The sequence below is a fragment of the Delphinapterus leucas genome, chromosome 16, assembly GCF_059928025.1.
Source record: "Delphinapterus leucas isolate spDelLeu-1000000601 "Yukka" chromosome 16, BTC_Dleu_Yukka2, whole genome shotgun sequence".
Lineage (NCBI taxonomy): Eukaryota > Metazoa > Chordata > Mammalia > Artiodactyla > Monodontidae > Delphinapterus > Delphinapterus leucas.
In genome coordinates this window covers 52,971,229-52,985,044 of record NC_143144.1, presented here as the reverse complement: position 1 = coordinate 52,985,044, position 13,816 = coordinate 52,971,229, and the positions used below count along the sequence as shown (strand labels likewise).

Genomic DNA, 13,816 nt, shown 5'->3' with positions numbered 1-13,816 from the left:
CAGTTCCCTGTGTGCGCATGCCCTCTCTTCTTACAGTTGTCAAAGTGCTCTTGCCAGAGCGGTCACATAATCAACCTGAAAGAAGAAAATAAATACTGTACACTTTTTAATTTTATCGATCCTTAAAAACTGGACCCTCAAAGGTAACTGCTGCTAAGAATTTGTTACTTGAGATTGGGTGATTGCATGTAGAGGAAGATCTATTGTGTGTGGGGTGGGGGGAGGGGAAGGAGGTATCTATTTCTCGGACTCTGCTGTAAATAAGAAAAAAGAAAAAAAAAAAACCCAACAAACAAAAAACCCACCCAAAGGAACAGACTGTACAAGCAGTTACTGACATTGCATATTAACTTTGTAAATGTTATTTTCATCTATTGCTTATCTTTTGTTTAAAAGGGTCTTATTTATTAAAGATGGGTCTTGACCTTGACAGAGTGAATTTATGCAGGCAGTGAAATTCATGTCTTTAAGAAATGTTGAAAAGAGAAATGGGTGTTCCTGGTATGATAAAAAAATTTTAATTTAATAAATATATTAATATTACTTATAGCCTTAAAATATTCTGAGTCTAGCTTACTTTTTGGCTTTTTTGCTATAGTACAGCATTAATTTTTCCACCACAGATATATAGTTTAAACTGAAGGCATTAACAGAAAGCATTGATACAAGCATTGGAAAAGCTGAGTGATATTAAAATTCTAATCGAATGCATATTTCAGCCATGATGATATGGCTGTTGTAAAGACAATTCTAGCACACTGGAAGAGACTCAAATCCCAGATTATAATGGTTTACTGCAGCACTGCTTAAACCAAGGATGAAAATGTCTCTTTCTGTGTCCATTTCCTTTGGCAGCAATAGAACTTTGTGCTGTTGTGAATCCAAGCTCTGCTTGCTTCTTTGTCATATTTTACAATACTGATCAAAGCCATTATTTTAGACGAAGGGAACTGAGGAACACAAAGTCAATCTTAAGTAGGTTTTATTGGTAGTAGCTGGCAATTTGTGATGTGTATTATATTGGGTTGGGTTTTTTGGGAGTGGGGGTCAGGGAGGGAGGAGTAGAAAGGAGAATAAGGTGGCTGTGAAGCTTTTCCTCGAGCCCACTATTTTGTCTATGTATTAAACTTTGAAATGAAAGATTAACCATTTTAAAGATACTCTTTAATAAAACAGTAGAACTACTTTTAATCCCATTTCTTAGTCTGACATATGTTGCTTAATAGTTGGGAGGGGAAGCACAGACATTTTCTAACACATTTATTTTACAACATTTATTATCGTGAGAATGTCCAAAGACAGAACTTCTGTGTGTATCTGAATGCCCTTTACAAGTGTCCTGAGAAAGATGCTTTTCCAGGTTAATTAACTTGAGTTAATTAACTACATTAAACATATTAATAACTTTGTTGCAATTATACTGAATCATCATCTAAAAATAATTGTATATTTGGTCATATGCTCCTTGAACACTTCAAAATACTTGTTTTCAGGGTCTTAGCACTGTAATATTCATATATTTAAAACAATTAATGTGCTCTAAGGGACAAGCTAACTCAGTGATAACTACGTATATGGAAATCTCCTGGTTTTGAGCGATGACTATTTTCATCCTTGAATGATAAAACATGCTGTATGGCAGAGGTGAATATAGCCCTTCTGTGCGAAATGGAAAATACCATACTCTCCTTATATGGCTAAATGAAGCAGTGATGGCAATGCACTATAATTACAATGTATGAGAATTGGGGACTTTGTTCTATGCTATTTTTAACACGTTAGCTAGCATTTGGTAATTCAGGGTCTTCAAACCATAATCTTTCACTGCTAATACTAGTGATAAGAGAATGGATTCTAAATTTGCCAAAGTCTTGTGACCAAGGCAGTAGCAGGAGGCTTCAAAAATGAAAAATCTGGCAACCCCAGAATTATCTTGACTTTCTACTTAAATCTCAGAGGGATTTTTTAAAAGCCCCGCCCCCACCCCATCTCATAGTCACAGTCCCCCGCCCCCTCCCTCCGTCCCTCCCTCCTCCCTCCCTCCGCGTCTCTTTCTCTCTCTCTCTCTGACCTTAAATCCAACCAGAACATTTCTTCACTCTGCGGAGAAATTCTCAGGCTCCTGTTGAGACCTGAACCACTGAGATGCCAAAAAATCTCTTGTGAGGCAGAATTGGAGACGAGAAAATTGGAGAATAAGCAGAAAAACCCTAATCCTTAGAGTAACAAGAAGCAAGCACTTGAAAATGTTTCAGTAGATTTTTACCTCTTTAAGAACAATGTGTTTTTTTTTGTTGTTGTTGTTTGTTTTAATGTCTCCTAACAAAATGGAGTAGCTGCAGCTCCTGGGAGGCCAGAGAATGATTGTGCAGCTGAGTCCTCCTCCTAACAAATGCCAAGGATTTCCTCCCTCGTGGTTCGCTGCTGCTAAATGAAACAATTATCGAGGCAAGAAGGCAGTTTGCTAATCAAGGGGGATAAGACTTCTGTTTCTTTAAAGTGCCGGAGCGGGGGGTAGAAAGGGTCGTGTGCGGTGTCTTTTTAACCTTGCTGAAGGACGCAGCAGTATTTATTGACGTATGCAAATAGCTAGGGGAGGGTGGTGCTTGGGAAAAAACAGGAACCAGAATCGGTTTCTCATTGCAGGGTGAACGCTTTGAGTTCCGGTGAAGGGAAAAGAGACGTGGCGAAATTGCCGTCTTTCTGTCTTATAAGCACATCTCTCACTAATACAGAAAAGGAACCTAGACATCAGAAAGGGTGAAGACGCTCTCAGAGTATTTTTAGAGACCTTGCATGAGCTCTCCCCCCCCGCACCCCCCCTCGCTCCCCCAGCCCGACCTGTTCTTCTAAATGGGAGATTATGGATTTGCATTGCAATTGGCTAATAGCGGTGGCACTGGATTTTCGCAAGTAAAACACCCGCCCGCTTCAGCAAGGGGCATTAACGAACACATTGACAATAACGCGTCTCTCTTTTTTCCCGTTTCAGCTGCGCAAACCATGCAGGATGATTTACTGATGGACAAAAGCAAAACCCAGCCCCAGACCCAGCAGCAGCGGCAGCAGCAGCAGCAGCCCCAGCCCGAGCCCGGCACAGCCGAAGCCCCGTCCACGCCCCTGTCCTCAGAGACCCCCAAGCCGGAGGACAGCAGCGCAGTGCCGGCCCTCAGCCCCGCCGCTGCCCCGCCGGCCCCCAACGGCCCCGACAAGATGCAGATGGAATCGCCGCTCCTGCCGGGCTTGGGTTTCCACCAGCCCCCTCAGCAGCCGCCGCCGCCGCAGGAGCCCGCGGCGCCGGGCGCGTCGCTGTCGCCGTCCTTCGGCAGCACCTGGTCCACGGGCACCACGAACGCGGTAGAGGACAGCTTCTTCCAGGGGATCACGCCAGTCAACGGGACCATGCTCTTCCAGAACTTCCCTCACCACGTCAACCCAGTCTTCGGAGGCACCTTCTCCCCGCAGATCAGCCTGGCGCAGACCCAGCACCACCAGCAGCCGCCGCCGCCGCCCGCACCGCAGCCCGCGCAGCCCGCGCAGCCCCAGCAGGCGCAGCCCTCGCAGCAGCGCCGGTCGCCCGCCAGCCCCAGCCAGGCGCCCTATGCGCAGAGGGGCGCTGCCGCGGCGTACGGCCACCAGCCCATCATGACTAGCAAGCCGTCCTCGTCCTCGGCTGCCGCGGCCGCCGCGGCCGCTGCGGCCGCCGCCTCGTCCGCGTCGTCCAGCTGGAACACGCACCAGAGCGTGAACGCGGCCTGGAGCGCGCCGTCCAACCCGTGGGGCGGCCTGCAGGCGGGCCGGGACCCTCGCCGGGCGGTCGGCGTGGGCGTGGGCGTGGGCGTCGGGGTACCTTCACCGCTCAACCCCATCTCGCCGCTCAAAAAGCCCTTCTCCAGCAACGTGATCGCGCCGCCCAAGTTCCCCCGCGCGGCCCCGCTCACCTCCAAGTCCTGGATGGAGGATAACGCTTTCCGGACGGACAATGGTAACAATCTGTTGCCATTTCAGGTAATGCTCCAGTGCATCTGCACACGCCTTCCTTCTCTGCTCCCTTTGCCTTGTCTTCCCTGCCATTTAATAGGCCGTTGATTTTTGTTCTTTAAAAAAGGCATTGATGTTCAACTGCTCTGCCCTTTTCCAGACCCTTCAGTTCACTGGGGCTGTTCCACGACCGGGGACAAGGGTGGGGGAACGCTGTGACTGCTGGAGGAATCGTATATATGCACCCTGACAAGATAGAAAAGAGCCTTTTTCTTTTAGCTTATTTTTTCCTTCATTGTGCTTGTGCCTCTTCTTTTCACCTTCGACAAGAAAAGCTGCAAGTGTATGGCAGGGTGCCGTCATAGTCCCAGGATGAGTAGGCTGAGATTTCTGTCGTTTTAAGTAGCTACACATTTCACGTTATGCAATCCCGGGCTCAGGGTGCCTCCTGAAAGCCGTCCACTCCCAAACAACTCTGGCCCCACTCTTAAAGGGGTTAACAGCCCTTGAGTGTTGCTATTTCAGACAGTTGCATATGCTCAATTAAACTAATGTGAACACATGTGTTTATGTCTCGCGAAGGTGCTGGCATCATTAATAGCAATCAGCATATTGCCCCTGCCGGGAAAATTATGAGTGTGAGATTCCAATAAACACTGGAACTCTATCAGGGACCAGGATGGAAGAGTGGGAATTCTAGGGATAACCCTTCCTATGTTACCTAGAAGGAGGACTTAGAAATTGTTTTTTTCCAGAGGAAAGAGACAATAGGACGCGACCTTCAGAGCCATATTGCAATGGAGACTATTTGCTAGCTAGCGCTGAAATATTTAAAGCTGCAGTGTCCTTCAATTGGGTTATTTAAGAAGACAATGCAGATCAATTACACCATCTGAAACTGGGCAAAGTGAAAGTCTTGCAACTTTAATGAAAAATGAGCCTTGTGTCTTGGTGTTAAATGCCAATGAAAAACCCAGGAAGTGCCCCAGACAAAAAGGTTGAATGGAGTGTCCTTATTCTGTTCTCGCTTTCTGATCCAGTGTATGGCCACATCGGTTGGCAGTGTCCTGGACATCTTGAGTTGGAAAGGGGTGGTAAGGGGGAGTGTTCACTGGAGGGCTTTGTTCTCAGGTAAACATTCACCCTTCACTTACAAATTGATTTGGCCATACGCTGCGAGGCTCAGTTAAAAAAGAAAAGAAGGAAGGAGAGAGGAGGGCTTTGGATAAGACCCAGTTTGGATCTTTGGATCCAAGGAAATGAAACAGAAATCCTTTGAGCATTGCTGAAAAATGGCAGAACCGACATTTGACGGAGTTAGTTTAAAGCATCAGGTGCAATTGGAGGCTTCATTTTATTGCTCTTTACATTTCAGATGTGATGTTTGGCATGGCTCCCATCCATGAAGGAGGAGATAGGGTTATTAAGAAGCACATGATTCTCTAAACTAAAGCAAGGATTTTTAACCTCAACAGTTCAAGGGGGGGGGTCCCTGAAACTCATAAATTATGTGTATGAGAGTTTTTAATGAGACAGTCTTAACACATTTTTACAGGGGCCCTTCTGGAATGGAAGAGTTTAATATTAAGGTATATTTCTCCCCATTATTCTAAAGTTTGTTTTAATAAAATGAAGAGACTGCACGCTGGGATTAGATCCCTAGAGAAAAGGAGGACTCTGCTTTCTGGAATTTCTTTATATGTGTGTGTGTGTGTGTGTGTGGTGGGGGGGCTGGACAGGGAGGCTGCATTTGGTAGGAGAGCCCCTCTTTTTCTAATAGTCCCTCGTATTATTCTGATGATCTCTACCCAAATCCATTCTTAGAGGATAACCTAAAATCTAACAGGGAGGTTTTGGGCCTGGAAGCTGATAGTGTAGACATCAATTATCTTTTTCTAAGAGTAGAATCTGAATACAACTAGCTTTTGATTATCTCCAGAAATGGGAACTGGGGAGAGATTAAATCCATAAAATTTCCCCCAAACTGATATTGACAAGTTATGTGGGGATTGCCAGTTGTTTCTCAGCAAACCATTTACCAGCCATGCTAATGAGAGCCAGATGGACTGGATTGAGTTTGGATTCTTGTTTTTCATCCCTGGTAGTGCTATTGAGTAGGGAAAGATGGCCAAAAGATTTGTAGGAGGAGAGATTTAATTGAAAATTGAGCTTTATAAATTTGGCCTCAGGAAGAATTACATGGACTTTATGTCTCATTTCTTTTTCTTACTTAAAATGGAGCTTCAGGGTTTTGAAGCAATATTAGAACCAGAGTAGGAGTAACCTGGCTGTGTTTTGGCTTGGAAAATTATCAGACTTGGTTTGTGTTGATAAGCATATTAAGTTTGAAAAAACAAAAACACCTTGAGTCTTGTGTGCAGAATTTTACATGTTTATATATTTATTTAAATCATTTTTCTACAAAAGAGAAAATAACTTAAGTAGCTCCTAATGACTTTTTAAAAAATTATTTTGACAAATAAGATTTTTTTCTTTAAATCTAGGACTGTATTTCATAGAATACCAACTTAATTTTTTTATTTCAGACTCTTTGAGCTAAAAGGGGCTCTCAACAGTAGTAGTGATCTACTCTAATGTATCATAATATTAAAAAAAAAATCCATTACCCACCCCCAGCAGTGCTGCTTCACTCTCTTTTGCCAACCCACATAATAGAATATTTGGAGCTTTACTTCTGTGGTTTATATTGTGAAAGCAATAACTGTATTTGAATGTGATTTTTCAAACTGCACTGTGCTTTTTTATGCCCTTCCCTTAATTCTAACAAAGTTGATTGGTTTCTCTGGGTTGGGGTGGCTGCTTCCTTAGGGATTACTTGTATCTAAAAGCCACCTCATTTCTATAAATAAGGAAACTGAGGTCCTGAGAGAAAATGGCATAACTTGGGTAATAGTGCTTTGGCTAGTTTTGTTGATGTGTGTCCTTAACTTCCTCGTAGCTCTAGTGCTGTCAGGTAGACTTCATTTATGTCAGGTTCTCTTTGGGCTCCATTCAAAGGGGCTTACTTATGGAATTATCTCATGAGATTCTGTATCTGGCTCTTAGTGATGTACCATCCACCAACTCAAAAGCAGTGCGGGGGCTTCCCTGGTGGCACAGTGGTTAAGAATCCGCCTGCCAGTGCAGGGGACACGGATTCGAGCCCTGGTCCGGGAAGATCCCACATGCTGCGGAGCAGCTAAGCCCGTGCGCCACAACTACTGAGCCTGCGCTCTAGAGCCCGTGAGCTACAACTACTGAGCCCGTGCCTCACAACTACTGAAGCCTGTGCGCCTAGAGGCCGTGCTCCACAAGAGAAGCCACCGCAATGAGAAGCCTGTGCACCGCAACGAAGAGTAGCCCCCGCTCGCTGCAACTAGAGAAAGCCTGCGCAGCAACGAAGACCCAAGACAGCCACAAATAAATAAATTTATATTTAAAAAATAATTTTTTTTAAATCAGTGAGGTACCCCACCTGGGGTATCATACATATGCTTCATTCTCTATTTATGTAAGACAGAGAAGCTTAGTTAGGTTTGTAAAAGGACTAGAACAGAGGTGTTTTCTGTATGTCGCGAATTTCGGTTTAAATAGTGTTGTTGTCCAGAGAAGTTTAGAAGGGACTTTTGAGAGCACCTATTCCACTACTCTGCTCATTTTCCAGAAGAGGAAATCAAAGTCCAAGTATGTGAAATGACTTGCTCAAGTTCAGGTGGGTAGTTTCTATCAGAAGCAGACTTTGGAGGCAGATTGCCTAGGTTCACATCTCAACGCTGCCAGTTCCTGGGTTTGTAATCTTGCGCAAATTATGTATATATGTTGACCCTCAATTTTGTCATCTGTAAAATGGGAATAATAATAATTACTTGGTTCATAGGAGTTCAGATAAGAAACTGCATGTAATGTGCTTAGCACAGTACTTGGCCCATAGTAAAGTACCATATAAATGTTGAGTTATGATTATTGTTATTTTAATGGTGGCCAGAGGCTCTGCGTGATCTTATCTTAGTATGGATTACTGCTTTTTCATCCCATGCAATCTGAAAGACCCCAAACTTCTATGTAATGTTATTTAGTCTTTTTTTTCTGTCTGAAGGTACCCCCTGGTTACTATAACAACGTGATAATCCACCATTTACCTATGACCTGGGCCCTTTGCTAAGCACTTTACATGTAGTTTCTTATTGGAACTCCTTTAAGGTATAGGACTATTATTACCCTCATTATCCTGACAAAGAAATTGAGGGTTAGTGCATTTACATTATTTCCTCATCATCACACAGCCAGTAACTGGCAGAGTTGGGATTTGAACCCAGGAGATCTGCCTCCAGAGCCAGTGGACATCAGTTAACAGTGCAGTGTAGAAGGAGGAGACTGGGCAGCATCCGTACTTGACCTTATGATATACCCTGGAGATTGTGTTGTTAAAATATATTTTATTGAGAGGAACAGAGGAAGAAAAATATAGTGCCCATACGTATACTAGATTCAACAGTAGTCAATATATTCCCCTATTTATTTACTTGTCTATGTATTTTTGAATTTGTATTTTTGGAAAAAAATTCAAATTATGTTCTGCTTTCTCTCTGCGTTTCTGCCTTTATCCCGCCCCTCTTTTCCTACCCCAAATTGAAAGCCACTGTATAGATTTTATATTTTCTGGCATAAGTCTGCTTAAATGTAATTTAGTGTTGATTGTGCTGGTGGGTTATCTATAACAGAGAAAAATTCCTTACATGAATTCATGGGAGTATAAATTATTTTGAAAAATAAATATGCCTATTCATAATAAATTTTGAAGAAACATCAGTGTTTTCAACCAGCCTAGGCTACTTCTTTTGGAACCATCTTTTCAGGAAGTAATATAAATTGTCTAGTTTATGCTTGCTTTTGAATAAGGATACTATGACCTGGATTTAAAACTAGAGACTCTTCTGTAGTTGGTTTCTTAACTACTGCTCCAATGCAAAATCACTTAAAGTCCACCCAACTCTACAAACTGTTTCAGAACTTATTGTAGCGTGGTTAATATGTATGCCAGCAAAGCCACATTATCTATATTCTATTTAAAAGAGATATTGGTTAGGAAATATTAGAAAGTTTTCTGTGCTACTGAAAACATTTATCTAATATAAACTGTTTACTTTAAAATTGCATGTTGAAAAGTACTTAGCTTTAAACTCTTCATGACCTTGCAGCAAGTTGATATAAAAATATGCTCTCAGAAATGTAATGTGTTTAGGTATCCTCTAAGACACAAATTTCTGCTTAAATAGCTTTCTCCACTGGTTGGCCTATTTTGCTCTCTTTCAAGGGCTGCACAAGGTGTAATGCTCGTCCATTTGGAAGGTGTCATTGCTCAGGTGGTTTTTGGAGTGTTTTGATCTGCAAGTGTCAAAAGATTATGGCTTCGTTACTACAATATGAAAAATCTGATGCAGCCATGTGGATTTTACTGAGGAAAGGAATGGAGGGGAATATAGAGTAGTGGACAGCCCATGAAGCTTGGAACGAGGAAGACACTGGTTGAAGCCTCAGCTCTGTCACTGGTGATTGGAGTCAAGTCATTTATTCCATGTTTCTTTTTCCAAGAAGTCTGCAAAAATGGAGAGAGAGAGAGCCTATCTTCTGGGTTTGCTTTGAGAATGTATACAAAATGTTCAAAAAATTAGATACTGTTATGACTCTTAAATGCCTGCCTAACCACCAGTAATTAGACACAGTTCGAGTTTAATAGAGGAAATATTTATTGATAGCTGGTAGTCCAGGATTAAATGCTAGTTGATGACATCTGGAAATGGAGAAGGCCTAGAAAGATGTGTCCAGCAGGGATGGAAGAGCAACGAAGGGCTCTTTGTATGTTATGGTGACTGCCTGTCCTAGAAAGCCAGTCATAGTGCTCTGAAAGTTAGGGAGTATAGAGTTAGTCACAAGGATGGTGTATGTTTGTAACTACCTGCTTCTGCCATGGCTGACTCACCAATGCAAATGTGAGATTTTGGTAATTCTGGAGCTCCAAAGGCTCTGATTTGAAGTTCCTTTTCACCACTTCCCTGAAGACCATGCCTGACTCTCTGTAGAGGCCAGCATGGTTGTCAGAGATAGAATTCAGTATAGAGGCCCAAGTTTGGATCTTGAGAGTTGAGGAATGTAACATAGCCACAGCTTCAAAGGTGCTTTCCTGGGGAGATTGCTGTGCTTGCAGTAGTAGCCAGCCTTAACAAGGAATTTTCCGCAACTGGTCCTTATACCTTGTACATGGCTTGTTCTCTGGGGGTTCTGTTATGCTTCAGTTCTTTTACATTTAGTTTTCATATCTTTCAGTGTTCATTACAGGTGCTAGGCATGTAAACTTATGTGAAACCATTGTAATATTTTGACTTAACTTGATGTGGAAAAGTACTAGTGAATTAAAATAATTCAATAAATTAGCATCTTAGAATCAACACCACTTTTCTTTCCCCAGAAGCACTATTATATAATTCTCAAAAATAATGACTATATGATATGAATCCTTGTTGGCAGTCTTCAGAGGAGAGGAACAGAAATGGGTACCAAACAGCCTTTGTATCATTTGAAGTGATCATAGAATAAATGTACACAGAGGGAAGGAAACTTTGTGTACTGATATTGTTGTGTGGTTAAGACTGTTGTACAGCCAAATATCTTTGTTCTTCAAGTGTTCAAACTTATTTCAAAGGCAAGATCAAATTCAAGAGAAAAAAATGTAACTCCCTATCTTTAGTAATTCAGTGCAACGAATTAAATGGACAGTGCTACCAACTGAACCAGTGTCTAGAAGTTCATGAGCACTTGGCACTTAGTAGGTGCGCATTACATGAATGACTAAACATTTAAATACAAGTTGCTATAGTTTTGTCCTTTCTACAATATAGTATATTTAACATTTTCAAGACAGATTCTCCACTATAGCATTTCTTTACAAGACGTTCACAGAATATGGAAACATAGGTGAATGTATAGAATGTTATAAAGGACATTTTCAATTTGTAAAAATAGAAAATATCTGGCTTTTCAGACTTTATGGACATCCCATAGTTTCTAGGCTGTGAATCTGTTTGTACTTTGGTATGCTAAGAAGTAAGCAGGGTTCTTGCTTTGACATTAGAGATTTTGGCAACCAATAGATGGGAATATTAACTTGTATCCTATGAGTTAAATTTTTCTTTACCTCCTCACTGTTCATCATCTCATTCTTGTGGAGTTAACTTACCCTGTCATGGTGGTCTATTTTATTCCTTTCTTCCCAAATCAAGTTATTAATACTGGAAGTGATCAGAATGAGGGTCAGAATAATTCTGACAATAATACTTAGAAATATTAAGGTGACAATTCTTTGGTCTAAGAGGTTGACAAAGAGTAGGTTATAGTAGGCCCATTCAGCTAGTCATTCGTTTGAAGATTGTGAGATTGGAAAGCAGAGATGTAAAGGGCAAAAGACTTTCTATCTTAAATATATGGTAGAGTTTTGGGACTAGCCAGGGATTTAAATAATTCAGAGGAAACATTTGAGTGATCTGACACTCTAACCCCCTACTCAAAGTCCAGGAGACCCAGTTCTTAGGTTTCAGATAGGCAGCAATGAAAAAGGACAAGAAGTGAGTGTGCCCAGAAGCACCTCTCTTTTGCAATCTGCCGTGGAAAATTTCCTTTCCTCTTTTGGACTAGAGAAATATAAACTAGATATGCAGGGGATTAAAAATAGTGAAGACCAGTGAGGTTTATGAATAAAGTTTGTGGGGAAAGGCTGAGAGACAGTTTTTGGAGCATGAATCTTTTTTTTTTAATGTGTTTGCATTTGATTTTATGGGTAAGCTAGTCAACTTTTTGCCACATTGTTGTTTAAAGTGGTTGTAATCAATAGTAGAATCCTGAGTTCAGATACACAGTTAAGAAGGATAGCGTAAGCGGTATTTTTGTTAAGCACATATCTATTACAGGATTCCCTGATCAAAGGGATAGGATTTACATTAAGTATCTTTTGGCATCGTCATTCACAGTCATAATCCATGTACTCCAGCTTTTGGGTATTGTATTATTTTTGATGTCTTCTCCAAATAGATTCAGCTAACAAATACATGGGACTCTGCATGTCAAGCACTGGCCTCACCCTTTGCACATAAATTATCTTATTTAATCCTTACACGTTCTTGTGAATTAGGAATTATCATCCTACTTGAGACTCAGAGAATATCACCTGACTAGTAAGGTGACAGGAGGAGTGGAAATGTAGGTCTTTAGACTCGATGTCCAGTTCTCTCATTTTATTATACCCGCTTGCCTCTTATCACTTATCATCTTTCAGTGTGTCTTTGATGTTGCACTCTTTCCCCAGATCTTCCCTGATTCCCCTCATCCCCCATTGTCTTTATAGCACTCGTTACTGTCTGAAGTGAGCTGGGTTTGTTTGTTTGTTTCTCCACACTAGAATGTAAGTTCCACAAGGGCAAGGACCTTTTTCACTGTAGTGTTTTCAAGGGTTGTGACAGTACCTGGGATATTTTAGGCACATGGGAAATGTTTGTTGAATGTGTTAATGATTTACATTTACAAATGATTGATAAGACACATATTGGTCATTTAGATGTAGCTAGCAATGTAAGAGCAATTTCATTTTATAAACATTTACCTGGCTGCTACCAGAGGTCAGGCACTAGGGATTAAAGCTGAACCATATCTGGTCCTCAGACAGCTCCCTGAGAAACATAAATTAAAATACAGGATGATGTTTTATACTTGTGTATGATATGCACAACAAAGAGAATGTGTACTTGCAGAGGAAGGAATAATTAAATTTGTGTGTGGGGGGAGGGAGGGTTGGGAAGTCTCCAGGAAAGTCTTTTGTAATTTAAAATACTTTCGAAGTTTTTCTGATTTTGCAAGTAATGCATATTCACTGTCTAAAACTTGAGGGAAAAAAAAATTGCCTGTAATTCTGTTACCCAGAGATAAGTACTCTTAATGTGTTGGTGCATTTTCTGCCAGTTCTCTTTTTTTTATGTATATGTATAGTGTACTTTATATGGTTGAGATGATTCTGTGTAAACAATTTTATCGCCATATTTTTTAGCTTTTCATATCATTAATTTTTAAACATTTTTTATTATTGCATAATAGTCCATCACAGGAATCCACTGTAATTTAACAAATTATTTCTGTATTTGGAGGATTTAGCTTTTCAGTTTTTAACTGTTAAACATAATGCTGTCATGAACATCTTTGGGCATTTTAAATCTTTATTCAGAAGTGAATGGGTAGGGTTCCATAGACAGACCAGGGCATGGGGATAGAGGTTGCAGCAAATATTTATTTTAAGCAGAGGGAAAAACAGGGACACAGGTAAAAAACAGCATGGTGTGTTGAGGGAGCAGAAGATTCAGCATAGGGGTGAGGCAAGTGAGAGATGAGACTAGAGATGTAGGTAGGGGCCACATCACAAAGGACATTCCAGCATTTCTGTGCCTTCAACTTTGTCCAGTAGGGACACTGAAGGATTTTTTTAAAAATTAATTTATTAATTTATTTCTGGCTGCGTTGGGTCTTCGTTGCTGCATGCGGGCTTTCTCATTGCGGTGAGCGGGAGCTACTCTTCGTTGCGGTGCACGGGCTTCTCGCTGCAGCGGCTTCTCTTGTTGCGGAGCATGGGCTCTAGGCGTGCAGGCTTCAGTAGTTGTGGTACGTGGGCTCGGTAGTTGTGGCATGTGGGTTCAGTGGTTGTGGCACGCAGGCTCAGTAGTTGTGGCTCGCAGGCTGTAGAGCAGAGGCTCAGTAGTTGTAGCGCACGGGCTTAGTTGCTCCGTGGCATGTGGGATCT

General features: G+C 41.6%; 1 protein-coding gene across 9 annotated transcripts in view; it reads left to right on the top strand.

Annotated features, from left to right (window-relative positions):
- CPEB3 (cytoplasmic polyadenylation element binding protein 3) overlaps positions 1-13,816 on the top strand; it is a 202,824-nt gene that overhangs the window by 26,261 nt on the left and 162,747 nt on the right. For 7 of the 9 annotated variants that reach the window (XR_016388119.1, XM_089897930.1, XM_089897929.1 and 4 more), the window contains exon 1: positions 2,820-4,008. Coding sequence is in view for 8 of the 9 variants with exons in the window: in XM_089897930.1 (XP_089754056.1) it covers positions 2,854-4,008 (1,155 nt within the window). In the remaining variant the exon portion in view is untranslated. Of the gene's footprint in view, positions 1-2,502; positions 2,761-2,819; positions 4,009-13,816 lie in introns of those variants that run through there. The other 2 variants (XM_089897928.1, XM_089897927.1) reach the window with 2 other exon arrangements.